General features: G+C 47.8%; 1 protein-coding gene across 1 annotated transcript in view; it reads left to right on the top strand.

The window, feature by feature from the left end:
- LOC115186229 (voltage-dependent T-type calcium channel subunit alpha-1H) overlaps positions 1–6699 on the top strand; it is a gene marked incomplete at its 5' end in the record, with an annotated part of 42705 nt that extends 36006 nt beyond the window's left edge. The window contains 2 exon segments of the mRNA XM_029745904.1: positions 1324–1491; positions 6584–6699. Of these exon segments, the coding sequence (XP_029601764.1) occupies positions 1324–1491; positions 6584–6592 (177 nt within the window).
- Between the last annotated feature and the right edge of the window lie 8120 nt (positions 6700–14819).

The following is a 14819-nucleotide window of genomic DNA, read 5'->3' as shown; positions in this document are numbered from 1 at the left end:
ACGGATCAGAGACCTGGTCAGGTGAGACAGATCAGAGACCTGGTCAGGTGAGACGGATCAGAGACCTGGTCAGGTGAGACAGATCAGAGACCTGGTCAGGTGAGACAGATCAGAGACTGGTCAGGTGAGACAGATCAGAGACCTGGTCAGGTGAGACCAGATACAGAGATCCTGGTCAGGTGAGACAGATCAGAGACCTGCGTCAGCGTGGTGAAAACAGGGGAAAACATATCAGAGACCTGGTCAGGTGAGACAGCTCAGACATGGTCAGGTGAGACAGATCAGAGCATGGTCAGGTGATGACAGATCAGACGACCTGGTCAGGTGAGACGGATCAGAGACCTGGTCAGGTGAGACGGATCAGAGACCTGGTCAGGTGAGACAGATCAGAGACCCTGGTCAGGTGAGACAGATCAGAGACCTGGTCAGGTGAAAACAGATCAGAGACCTGGTCAGGTGAGACAGATCAGAGACCTGGTCAGGTGAGACAGATCAGAGACCTGGTCCGGTGAGACGGATCAGAAACCTGGTCAGGTGAGACAGATCAGAGACCTGGTCAGGTGAGACAGATCAGAGAGAAAAGAGAGGAGAAGGAGGCTACCACAAGGGGCTTAGCGATCTAGCTGCCGGGTTTGGGGGGTTAGAGGGGGGTACTGAGGTAAAACACAAGACTCTGAAACAACACTTAGGACTAGAGGATGGTTATGGGCAGGAGAGAGAGAGGAGAGGGAGAGAGAGGAGGAGAGGGGAGAGAGAGAAGAGAGAGAGAGAGAGAGAAGACGAGAGAGAGAGAGAGAAGACGAGAGAGAGAGAGAGAGAGAGAGAGAGAGAGAGAGAGAGAGGGGAGAGAGAGAGAGAGAGAGCAGTGGATGTGTGCTGACTGAGCGTGTGCAGTGTGTTCTCTCCAGTCCAGTCGGCGTGTTGATGCAGTATAGATGGTCTGTAGTCTGTAGGGACTTGAACCGATGGATTTATTACTGTTGTGTTGCTAGTGCAGCACTTTACAAGCTCTCCAGTGAACTGGATTCTTTTAATAAATCCCCTGGTTTTACCTAAATCCTGGTTGGAGGAATCCCGGAATCAGGAAGGAATAAGGAGGAGATCTGGAATCTTTCAACCAGGATTTCTGGAAAACCAGAGAATTTGTTGAAAGTTCCCGTAAATTTTGCAACCTTAAACTGGACACACACACACACACACACACACACACACACACACACACACACACACACACACACACACACACACACACACACACACACAGACCACAGACACACACACACACTCACAGCCTAACGTAGATGGTCTGGTCTCCCTCTACAGGAGGAGGAGGTCAGTGCAGCCAGGAGGAGGAGCTTCTGTCGCCAAGGAAGCTGTCCGTATCCAGGATGCATTCTCTCCCTAACGACAGCTACATGTTTCCTCCTGTACGACCTGCTAGCGCCCCCTACCCTCTACAGGAACACACCAGCCCCCAGTACCAAGCCTCAGGTACACACACACTCTCTCTCTCTCTGTCTGTCTCTCTCTCTCTCTGTCTCTCTCTCTCTCTCTGTCTGTCTCTCTCTCTCTCTCTGTCGCTCTCTCTCTGTCTGTCTCTCTCTCTCTCTCTCTCTCTCTGTCTCTCTCTCTCTGTCTCTCTCTCTCTCTCTCTGTCTCTCTCTCTCTCTCTGTCTCTCTCTCTCTCTCTCTCTCTCTGTCTCTCTCCCTCCCTCTTCCTCTCTCTCTCTCTCTCTCCTCTCTCTCTCTCTCTCTCTCTCGCTCTCTCTCTCTCTGTCTCTCTCTCTCTTGTCTCTCTCTCTCTCTCTGTCTCTCTCTCTCTCTCTCTCTCTCTGTCTCTCCCCCCTCTCTCTCTCTCTCTCTCTCTCTGTCTCTCCCCCTCTCTCTCTCTCTCTGTCTCTCTCCCTCCCTCTTCCCCTCTCTCTCTCTCTCTCTCTCTCTCATTAAGGGTTGCAAAGGGGAAGGTATATTACTACTAACTTTCAAAGTTTACCAGTAATCTACAGGAATTTTTGGAACACTTTCAGGATTTCATGGAATTTTCATAACATGTCAAATATATCCAATAATAAAATAAAGCTATTTTATATTTTTAAAATCGTAATGACAAAGATGGTAAACATTGTACTAAATACAATAATGAGGTTTTCAGCAGGAAATATCCTTTATATTTTGAAACACTTGGATCTATTTTTACGATGTCAATATGTCTTTGTTGTCATTATTTTCAAATCAAATCAAATCAAATTTATTTATATAGCCCTTCGTACATCAGCTGAAATCTCAAAGTGCTGTACAGAAACCCAGCCTAAAACCCCAAACAGCAAGCAATGCATGTGAAAGAAGCACGGTGGCTGGGAAAAACTCCCTAGGAAAAACTCCTGAGAAAGGCCAAAAACCTAGGAAGAAACCTAGAGAGGAACCAGGCTATGAGGGGTGGCCAGTCCTCTTCTGGCTGTGCCGGGTGGATATTATAACAGAACATGGTCAAGATGTTAAAATGTTCGTAAATGACCAGCATGGTCAAATAATAATAATCATAGTAATTGTCGAGGGTGCAACAAGCACGTCCGGTGAACAGGTCAGGGTTCCGTAGCCGCAGGCAGAACAGTTGAAACTGGAGCAGCAGCATGGCCAGGTGGACTGGGGACAGCAAGGAGTCATCATGCCAGGTAGTCCTAGGGCTCAGGTCCTCCGAGAGAAAGAAAGAAAGAGAGAGAGAATTAGAGAGAGCATATTTACATTCACACAGGACACCGGATAAGACAAGAGAATACTCCAGATGTAACAGACTGACCCTAGCCCCCCGACACATAAACTACTGCAGCATAAATACTGGAGGCTGAGACAGGAGGGATCAGAAGACACTGTGGCCCCATCCGATGATACCCCCGGACAGGGCCAAACAGGCAGGATATAACCCCACCCACTTTGCCAAAGCACAGCCCCCACACCACTAGAGGGATATCTACAACCACCAACTTACCGTCCGAAGACAAGGCCGAGTATAGCCCACAAAGATGTCCGCCACGGCACAACCCAAGGGGGGGCGCCAACCCAGACAGGAAGACCACGTCAGTGGCTCAACCTACTCAAGTGACGCACCCCTCCCATGGACGGCATGGAAGAACACCAGTAAGTCAGTGACTCAGCCCCTGTAAAAGGGTTAGAGGCAGAGAATCCCAGTGGGAAGAGGGGAACCGACAAGGCAGAGACAGCAAGGGCGGTTCGTTGCTCCAGCCTTTCCGTTCACCTTCACACTCCTGGGCCAGACTATACTTAATCATAGGACCTACTGAAGAGATAAGTCTTCAGTAAAGACTTAAAGGTTGAGACTGAGTCTGCGTCTCTCACATGGGTAGGCAGACCATTCCATAAAAATGGAGCTCTATAGGAGAAAGCCCTACCTCCAGCCGTTTGCTTAGAAATTCTAGGGACAATTAGGAGGCCTGCGTCTTGTGACCGTAGCGTACGTGTAGGTATGTACGGCAGGACCAAATCGGAAAGATAGGTAGGAGCAAGCCCATGTAATGCTTTGTAGGTTAGCAGTAAAACCTTGAAATCAGCCCTTGCCTTAACAGGAAGCCAGTGTAGGGAAGCTAGCACTGGAGTAATATGATCAAATTTTTTGGTTCTAGTCAGGATTCTAGCAGCCGTATTTAGCACTAACTGAAGTTTGTTTAGTGCTTTATCCGGGTAGCCGGAAAGTAGAGCATTGCAGTAGTCGAGCCTAGAAGTAACAAAAGCATGGATTAATTTTTCTGCGTCATTTTTGGACAGAAAGTTTCTGATTTTTGCAATGTTACGTAGATGGAAAAAAGCTGTCCTTGAAGCAGTCTTGATATGTTCTTCAAAAGAGAGATCAGGGTCCAGAGTAACGCCGAGGTCCTTCACAGTTTTATTTGAGACGACTGTACAACCATCCAGATTAATTGTCAGATTCAACAGAAGATCTCTTTGTTTCTTGGGACCTAGGACAAGCATCTCTGTTTTGTCCGAGTTTAAAAGTAGAAAATTTGCAGCCATCCACTTCCTTATGTCTGAAACACAGGCTTCTAGCGAGAGCAATTTTGGGGCTTCACCATGTTTCATTGAAATGTACAGCTGTGTGTCGTCCGCATAGCAGTGAAATTTAACATTATGTTTTCGAATGACATCCCCAAGAGGTAAAATATATAGTGAAAACAATAGTGGTCCTAGAACGGAACCTTGAGGAACACCGAAATTTACAATTGATTTGTCAGAGGACGAACCATTCACAGAGACAAACTGATATCTTTCCGACAGATAAGATCTAAACCAGGCCAGAACTTGTCCATGTAGACCAATTTGGGTTTCCAATCTCTCCAAAAGAATGTGGTGATCGATGGTATCAAAAGCGGCACTAAGATCTAGGAGCATGAGGACAGATGCAGAGCCTCGGTCTGACGTCATTAAAAGGTCATTTACCACCTTCACAAGTGCAGTCTCAGTGCTATGATGGGGTCTAAAACCAGACTGAAGCGTTTCGTATACATTGTTTGTCTTCAGGAAGGCAGTGAGTTGCTGCGCAACAACTTTTTCTAAAATTTTTGAGAGGAATGGAAGATTCGATATAGGCCGATAGTTTTTTATAATTTCTGGGTCAAGATTCGGCTTTTTCAAGAGAGGCTTTATTACTGCCACTTTTAGTGAGCTTGGTACACATCCGGTGGATAGAGAGCCGTTTATTATGTTCAACATAGGAGGGCCAAGCACAGGAAGCAGCTCTTTCAGTAGTTTAGTTGGAATAGGGTCCAGTATGCAGCTTGAGGGTTTGGAGGCCATGATTATTTTCATCATTGTGTCAAGAGATATAGTACTAAAACACTTTAGTATCTCCCTTGAGCCAAGGTCCTGGCAGAGTTGTGCAGACTCAGGACAATGAAGCCCTGGAGGAATACCCAGATTTAAAGAGGAGTCCGTAATTTGCTTTCTAATGATCATGATCTTTTCCTCAAAAAAGTTCATAAATTTATTACTGCTGAAGTGAAAGCCATCCTCCATTTGCGAATGCTGCTTTTTAGTTAGCTTTGCGACAGTGTCAAAAAGAAATTTCGGATTGTTCTTATTTTCCTCAATTAAGTTGGAAAAATAGGATGATCGTGCAGCAGTGAGGGCTCTTCGATACTGCACGGTACTGTCTTTCCAAGCTAGTCGGAAGACTTCCAGTTTAGTGTGGCGCCATTTCCGTTCCAATTTTCTGGAAGCTTGCTTCAGAGCTCGTGTATTTTCTGTATACCAGGGAGCTAGTTTCTTATGACAGATGTTTTTAATTTTTAGGGGTGCAACTGCATCTAGGGTATTGCGCAAGGTTGAATTTTGGCGCCAAAATGGTGGCAGTTGTGAAAAAAGTCATTACTTGGAAGAGCTACAGACTTAATTCATGTTAGCCCCATGGATGCTAGTAGCATGTTAGCCCCATGGATGCTAGTAGCATGTTAGCCCCATGGATGCTAGTAGCATGTTAGCCCCATGGATGCTAGTAGCATGTTAGCCCCATGGATGCTAGTAGCATGTTAGCCCCCTGGATGCTAGTAGCATGTTAGCCCCCTGGATGCTAGTAGCATGTTAGCGCCCTGGATGCTAGTAGCATGTTAGCCCCATGGATGCTAGTAGCATGTTTAAACCCCATGGATGCTAGTAGCATGTTAGCCCCCATGGATGCTAGTAGCATGTTAGCCCCCATGGATGCTAGTAGCATGTTAGCCCCCATGGATGCTAGTAGCATGTTAGCCCTATGGATGCTAGTAGCATGTTAGCCCCATGGATGCTAGTAGCATGTTAGCCCTATGGATGCTAGTAGCATGTTAGCCCCCATGGATGCTAGTCGCATGTTAGCCCCCATGGATGCTAGTCGCATGTTAGCCCCCATGGATGCTAGTAGCATGTTAGCCCTATGGATGCTAGTAGCATGTTAGCCCCCCATGGATGCTAGTAGCATGTTAGCCCCCATGGATGCTAGTAGCATGTTAGCCCCCATGGATGCTAGTAGCATGTTAGCCCCCTGGATGCTAGTAGCATGTTAGCCCCCATGGATGCTAGTAGCATGTTAGCCCCCATGGATGCTAGTAGCATGTTAGCCCCATGGATGCTAGTAGCATGTTAGCCCTATGGATGCTAGTAGCATGTTAGCCCCCATGGATGCTAGTAGCATGTTAGCCCCCATGGATGCTAGTAGCATGTTAGCCCCCATGGATGCTAGTAGCATGTTAGCCCCCATGGATGCTAGTAGCATGTTAGCCCCCATGGATGCTAGTAGCATGTTAGCCCCCTGGATGCTAGTAGCATGTTAGCCCCCATGGATGCTAGTAGCATGTTAGCCCCCTGGATGCTAGTAGCATGTTAGCCCCCATGGATGCTAGTAGCATTTTAGCCCCCATGGATGCTAGTAGCATGTTAGCCCCAGAGACAGTCATGCTAGAGTTACACCCAAAGACTCCTGTTGACTGACTGTAACAGCCTGCAGGTTTTATACCTCAGGAGGAACAGTCTCTCTGAGTCCATATCCCAACGCCAGTCTAAGTGTTTAAGTGTTGGGTTTCCGTTTATCTTGTCTCCTCAGGCTGTGTGACGTCTTCCCAGCCATGTGGAGACCAGGCTGTACTGTCCAGCCTCTCTCACCCTGTTCCCCCTCACATCGCCCCGCCAAGGCCCTCGCCCAGGGGGCTGCGCAGACAGGCGAGTACACACACACACACACACGCACGCACGCACGCACGCACGCACCATGCTTGGTCTACCACCATAAAACTTATTTGGCTAAGAAATATTTGGCTCATTTGACTTGGCACACACACACACACACACACACACACACACACACACACACACACTGTGACCCTAACATTCCCCCATTGTGTCCTCTCTGTGTTCCAGGTGGCTGTGAAGCTGGACTCAGTGGAGGTTCGGAGTGTCGCCTCAGTAGAGAGACAGGACCCCCTCTCAACCCTCCCCTCTCTCCCCCTGTCCCTCTCCCTGCTCTCCCCCCGCCCCCCCTCTCCCCCCTTCCTCTCGGACCCCGCCGACGAGGAGGTGTGGCACATCACCAGCTCAGCGCGCCATTGGTGGGACGGACATGGAAGTGGGCGGTGTCACTCCCTCTCCCCTTACGCCTCCCCTGACTTCCCCCCTTCCCTGAGGGGCCGAGGGAGCGCGCTCAGTCTGCTGGGGGCGGGGCTAAAAGGTCACGACCCGAGGAAGGGCTTCAGCGTAGACACCCGGGGCTTCCTGGATAAACCCCGTTGTCCTGAAGACCAGCGACGACACTCCATCGAGATCTGCCCGCCCCCTCCGGAGGAGGAGGAGGAGGAAGAGAGGTCAGAGGTTAGAGGTCGCAGGAAGAAGAGGATGAGCCCGCCCTGCATCTCGATCCACCCACCATGTGACTCGGCGGGCCACGCCCCCTCGGAGCCGCAGGCGGACTGCAACCCGCTGCTGAGACGCAGAACCCCATCCTACGACGTCGCCGAAGCACACACTCCTACGCACAGGCTAACGCCGACACACACACCTACACACACCCCGTCTCACACACACACCCCGTCTCACACACACGCCCCGTCGTCTCACACACACGCCCCGTCGTCTCACACACACACCCAGCCCCTGAACTCCGACACTAGACCTTCCTCTCTCTACGGTGACTACATGCCCCTCCCACAGTTCACCTTCGACCAACTGGAGCACAGATACACGAGTGGCATGTCCGCTGGCCTATCGAGTAATGAACCGGACACAAGTCCCTCGCACTTTAACAGCAGGCCGGGGTTTAGCTCGATGAACAGGAGAACTGCCCAATGAGAGCAGAGCCCGGTACTGTAGGAGGAGAGGGATTCGTCAGAAAGACTAAACCCCATCCAGAGGGTGTGGCCTGATCTGGACAGAGACCGGTTGGGGGGGGGGGGGGAGAGAGAGATGGAGAGACAGAGAGAGAAAGAGAGAGAGAGAGAGAGAAAGAGACAGAGAGAGAGAGAGAGAAAGAGACAGAGAGAGAGAGAGAGAGAGAGAGAGAGAGAGAGAGAGAGAGAGACAGAGACAGAGAGAGAGAGAGAGAGAGAGAGAGAGAGAGAGAGGGGTAGTGAGGTTGTAACTCAGCGTTATTTAGTCCAGGACTAAAGCCACATAAATCTGTAGCCAAAGTATTTCTGACACTCCTCACACCAGCCAGCCAATCAGGAACAAACATTTATGACACTCTGCCCTCACGTGAGCCAATCAGGAACCAGCGCCTGGCTGACCTCTGATCCTTACAGGAAGTGATGGGAGATTGACGGTGCTCCTTCCAAGTCCTCTACAGGAGCTCTACTTCCTATTTCCTACTTCCTGTTTCCTGTCCTGGTCCACGATCACATTGATCTCTCAGACAGACAGACAGAAGAGGACAGCGGACCGGGACACGCGTGTTGCGTGTTGCGTGTTGCGTGTTGTGTGTTGTGTTGTGTGTATTTTATCCCATATGCATCAGTCTGTTCAGATGCTCTCTATTATAGATGTTGATGGACAAGTCTTCAACTGCTGACAGACAGACAGACAGACAGACAGACAGACAGACAGACAGACAGACAGACAGACAGACAGGTATAACAGACAGACAGACAGACAGGTATAACAGACAGACAGACAGACAGACAGACAGACAGACAGACAGGAATAACAGACAGACAGACAGGAATAAGAGACAGACAGACAGGTATAACAGACAGACAGACAGACAGACAGACAGACAGACAGACAGACAGGTGTGTGCCACGTTGTAAATACAGAACATATGTGATGTCTGAGGCGATGAAATAACTCCTATGCATTTTAATGAAACACATTTTCTTTTTCCCCAGAGGTCTGTAATGTTTTGTTTTTGACACAGACGAGTTGAACCGTCCGATTGGTTGTTTTGTTTCCGTCATCCTCCTGTGATTGGATGTTTTTATAAAGTGTTTGTTCTCTGTTAGCTAAACAAAGTTCACTTCACTGAAACAGTAACCGAGGAAAACTGTTTTTTTAATCTTGAACTCGTGTTTTTTTATGAGTTAACGTAATTTAAAGCTTTTTTTTCAAGCTTCAAGTTATATTTGAGTCTAATGTTTTTAAGCTTTGACTGTGTCTGATGCTCTCTGCTGGGGATGAGATTAGGTTTATTTCTAGGGTGAGGAGAGAGGGGGAGGAGAGAGGAGAGGAGGAGAGAGGAGAGGAGGAGAAGAGGAGAGAGGAGAGGAGAAGAGAGGAGAGAGGAGAGGAGGAGAGAGGAGAGGAGGAGAAGAGAGGAGGAGGAGGAGGAGAGAGGAGAGGAGAAGAGAGGAGGAGGAAGAGAAGACAGGAGAGGAGAGAGGAGAGGAGGAGGGCTGAGATGTGTCAGTGTAGATATCTACAACCTAACGAACCAGCTGTAGTCAAAGAGCGGTAATGTCTCTGTTCCTGACGGTTCCTCACAACGTGACTCATGTTGTTCCTCGCTAGTTCCAGTCCCCGTCCTTTTTCCCCGCCGGCCGTCTCCTATCCACAGTGTCTACCAGTCAGCCCTGTCTGAGGGCTGGCTAGATCCCTCACAGTGTACCTGTACATCCACCTGAATGTGTTTGACATACAGTATATATACCTAACCTGCTATACACAGGGCTGTGGACAGGGTCATGCATCTCTCCAGCAGCCTAAAGCTGTACTCAGGTCATATGTAGAGATGGAACCTCAACACCCACCCCTCACTATCACCTTACCCTCTACTAATGTTACCCCTATACCCCTGTACCCCTGCCCCTAACCCCTAACCCCTATACCCCTAACCCCTGTACCCCTAACCCCTGTACCCCTATATCCCTAACCCCTGTACCCCTAACCCCTGCACCCCTGTAACCCTGTATCCCTAACCCCTGTACCCCTAACCCCTGTACCCCTAACCCCTGTACCCCTAACCCCTATACCCCTGTACCCCTAACCCCTGTACCCCTAACCCCTGTACCCCTGTACCCCTAACCCCTATACCCCTAACCCCTGTACCCCTATATCCCTAACCCCTGTACCCCTAACCCCTGTACCCCTGTATCCCTAACCCCTGTACCCTGTACCCCTGTACCCCTAACCCCTGTACACCTGTAACCCTGTACCCCTAACCCCTGTACCCCTAACCCCTGTACCCCTAACGACTGTACCCCTAACCCCTATACCCCTAACCCCTGTACCCCTAACCCCTGTAACCCTGACCCCTGTACCCCTAACCCCTGTACCCCTATACCCCTGTACCCCTGTACCCCTATACCCTGTACCCCTGTACCCCTGTACCCCTAACCCCTGTACCCCTAACCCCTATACCCCTAACCCCTATACCCCTAACCCCTGTACCCCTGTACCCCTATACCCTGTACCCCTAACCCCTGTACCCCTGTAACCCTGTACCCCTAACCCCTGTACCCCTGTACCCCTGTAACCCTGTACCCCTAACCCCTGTACCCCTATACCCCTAACCCCTGTACCCTAACCCCTGTATCCTAACCCCTGTACCCCTAACCCCTGTCCCCTGACCCAGTCAGTCTCTAACCCCGCCCTCCATCTCTAACCCCGCCCTCCATCTCTAACCCCGCCCCTCCATCTCTAACCCCTCCCCCCATCTCTAAACCCCGCCCTCCATCTCTAACCCCGCCCTCCCATCTCTAACCCCGCCCTCCATCTCTAAACCCCGCCCTCCATCTCTAATCCCTCCCCCCAACTCTAACCCCTCCCCTGTACCATGTCACCCTTAGTGGGCCACCAGCAGTTTGCATGTAAACGATGATTATATATCAGAAAATAGATCAGTAGAGAGGAGCTTCCTGTTTCGATCTCACTGGGGGAACAGAAGAGACTTTTTTGATTGGATGATGAGACAACGTTTGTTTACTAGGGAAGTTAAAAAGCCTGGCGTCCGTCTGACTGACCCCCCTCCCCCTCCCACTCCCCCAGGTCAACTAGTTTGACCCCTGAACTTTAGGCGTCTCCAGCTATAGAATCTCCTGTCATATTTATAATTGATTTAGAGACAGGTGCTTTTCTCTATTACCATAGTAGTCAATACAATTTGGTAGAAAATATTTATAATATTTGAAGAGTTTGGACAGATGAATTTGAATCCTCAGATATTTGTGTGTTTTTTTTAATGAGGAATCGTTTTTTGGACTATTTGCATGTTGCTGAGAAAAAATATATATTTAAAAATATATTTAAAAAGATATTTAAAAAATGTTTTTTTGTTTTTTTTTTACATTCTTTTGATAAATTAAAATTTCCAGATGTTTCCGATGTTTGTAGACCGTCTATCTAAATGTACCGGGCTCAGTTTGGTTTGTACGAGGGCTGTAATACCGATTTAAACATGATTTATTATTGTCCGATATAAAATGTGCTGGGTGGTTAGGTGTGTATCTACCGAGAGCGTTGGTCGGATACCGTCCAAGCCGTCACAGAGAGGGGAACCATGGCAACAGGTTCTGGGTGCTGTTTATCTCAGAATACCCAGAAGTCAGATGTTGAGCGCTTGACTTTCCTCTCGTTGTTCCCCACCTGATCGATCCACTCGTTACCAAACACTACAAGTTATTTCCAGAGAACCTGATGTATATTATAACTCAGTATGAACCCTAATAAAGCTTTATACCTGATGGATGATGATGATGATGGATCTCTGGCATTGAGGTGAATCTGTTGCTCCGATTTGATAAAAGACTATTTATAAAAGAGACTGAGTGTTTTTAAAAACCACACCAGCATGCTTCAGGAAGTTCTAGAGCCAGACTTCAGGACGTTCTAGAATCAGGCTTCAGGAAGTTCTAGAACAAGGTTTGAGGATGTTGTAGAACCAGGCTTCAGGACGTTCTAGAACCAGGTTTGAGGATGTTGTAGAACCAGGCTTCAGGATGATCTAGAACTAGGCTTAAGGAAGTTCTAGAACCAGGCTTCAGGACGTTATAGAACCAGGTTTGAGGATGTTGTAGAACCAGGCTTCAGGATGTTGTAGAACCAGGCTTCAGGATGTTGTAGAACCAGGCTTCAGGATGTTGTAGAACCAGGCTTCAGGAAGTTCTAGAACCAGGCTTCAGGACGTTCTAGAACCAGGCTTCAGGACGTTCTAGAACCAGGCTTCAGGACGTTCTAGAACCAGGCTTCAGGACGTTCTAGAACCAGGCTTCAGGACGTTTAAGCTGTGATGGAATCTGACCTTCAATCTATCAGAAACCATGTCGTTTTAACTCTTGAGAGACTGGAGGAAGAGGAGGAGGAGGAGGAAGAGAAGGGTGTATTTTCTAGCTGTCAATAGACAAGCTAACTGTCTGCAATAATTTCCCTCTGATGCTCCCAGAACTGAGAGAGAGGGTTTCCAAGGCTGGTATACAACTATACTTTTGACATTGTTTTTTAATTGCTGATTATTATAATGATCAAACATTATCCTGAAAGATGTTCCCCCTGTCATCGACAAAAAATAAACTTTTTTTTATTCCTGAACTGAAAGGTGTCTGGTGTGTTTCTTCATAGAGCCCCTTGTGGGATAACAAATATTTACTGTGTTCTCAGCATGATCTAGAACCAGGCTTCAGGATGATCTAGAACCAGGCTTCAGGATGATCTAGAACCAGGCTTCAGGATGATCTAGAACCAGGCTTCAGGATGATCTAGAACCAGGCTTCAGGATGTTGTAGAACCATACTGGATGGAGTCAGAGTAACATGTGTTAATATTGACTGTGTTCTCAGCAGTCCAGCAGGATGGAGTCAGAGTAACATGGGTTTATATTGACTGTGTTCTCAGCAGGATGGAGTCAGAGTAACATGTGTTTATATTGACTGTGTTCTCAGCAGGATGGAGTCAGAGTAACATGTGTTTATATTGACTGTGTTCTCAGCAGGATGGAGTCAGAGTAACATGTGTTAATATTGACTGTGTTCTCAGCAGGATGGAGTCAGAGTAACATGTGTTTATATTGACTGTGTTCTCAGCAGGATGGAGTCAGAGTAACGTGTTAATATTGACTGTGTTCTCAGCAGGATGGAGTCAGCGTAACATGTGTTAATATTGACTGTGTTCTCAGCAGGATGGAGTCAGAGTAACATGTGTTTATATTGACTGTGTTCTCAGCAGGATGGAGTCAGAGTAACATGTGTTTATATTGACTGTGTTCTCAGCAGGATGGAGTCAGAGTAACATGTGTTAATATTGACTGTGTTCTCAGCAGGATGGAGTCAGCGTAACATGTGTTAATATTGACTGTGTTCTCAGCAGGATGGAGTCAGAGTAACATGTGTTAATATTGACTGTGTTCTCAGCAGTCCAACAGGATGGAGTCAGAGTAACATGGGTTAATATTGACTGTGTTTTCAGCAGTCCAGCAGGATGAGTCAGAGTAACATGTGTTAATATTGACTGTGTTCTCAGCAGGATGGAGTCAGAGTAACATGTGTTAATATTGACTGTGTTCTCAGCAGGATGGAGTCAGAGTAACATGTGTTTATATTGACTGTGTTCTCAGCAGGATGGAGTCAGAGTAACATGTGTTTATATTGACTGTGTTCTCAGCAGGATGGAGTCAGAGTAACATGTGTTTATATTGACTGTGTTCTCAGCAGGATGGAGTCAGAGTAACATGTGTTAATATTGACTGTGTTCTCAGCAGGATGGAGTCAGAGTAACATGTGTTAATATTGACTGTGTTCTCAGCAGTCCAACAGGATGGAGTCAGAGTTACATGTGTTAATATTGACTGTGTTCTCAGCAGGATGGAGTCAGAGTTACATGTGTTAATATTGACTGTGTTCTCAGCAGGATGGAGTCAGAGTAACGTGTTTATATTGACTGTGTTCTCAGCAGTCCAGCAGGATGGAGTCAGAGTAACATGTGTTTATATTGACTGTGTTCTCAGCAGTCCAACAGGATGGAGTCAGAGTAACATGTGTTTATATTGACTGTGTTCTCAGCAGGATGGAGTCAGAGTAACATGTGTTAATATTGACTGTGTTCTCAGCAGGATGGAGTCAGAGTAACATGTGTTAATATTGACTGTGTTCTCAGCAGGATGGAGTCATAGTAACTTGTGTTAATATTGACTGTGTTCTCAGCAGTCCAACAGGATGGAGTCAGAGTAACATGTGTTTAATATTGACTGTGTTCTCAGCAGGATGGAGTCAGAGTAACATAACTGGTGACCTGAGGAGTATAAATCAGTCGTTTACTCCAAACACTGCTGAGTTCCTATTTGGTCTTAAAATCAGAGTTTTAGTTCAGTTCTGTGTCTTTCTTCCCCCCGAAAATAAATACATCTCTGGAAGAAATTGAAAGGAACTCGGAAGAATTTACGTTTAATTTATTATTTAACCTTTATCTAACCTTTATTTAACCTTTATCTAACTAGGCAAGTCAGTTAAGAACACATTCTTATTTACAATGACGGCCTACCGGGGAACAGTGGGTTAAATGCCTTGTTCAGGGGGCAGAACGACAGATTTATACCTTGTCAGCTCAGGGGATTCAATCCAGCAACCTTTCAGTTACTAGTCCAACGCTCGAACCACTAGGCTACCTGCCGTCCCTCCACTCTAACCACTAGGCTACCTGCCGTCCCTCCACTCTAACCACTAGGCTACCTGCCGTCCCTCCACTCTAACCACTAGGCTACCTGCCGTCACTCCACTCTAACCACTAGGCTACCTGCCGTCCCTCCACTCTAACCACTAGGCTACCTGCCTCCCCTCCACTCTAACCACTAGGCTACCTGCCCCCCCTCTAACCACTAGGCTACCTGCCCCCCCTCTAACCACTAGGCTACCTGCCGCCCCTCCACT

Source organism: Salmo trutta, unplaced genomic scaffold, assembly GCF_901001165.1.
Source record: "Salmo trutta unplaced genomic scaffold, fSalTru1.1, whole genome shotgun sequence".
In the NCBI taxonomy this organism is placed as follows: Eukaryota; Metazoa; Chordata; class Actinopteri; order Salmoniformes; family Salmonidae; genus Salmo; species Salmo trutta.
Note: the sequence above shows the minus strand (reverse complement) of the source record. Positions and strands in the feature narration are given on the sequence as shown.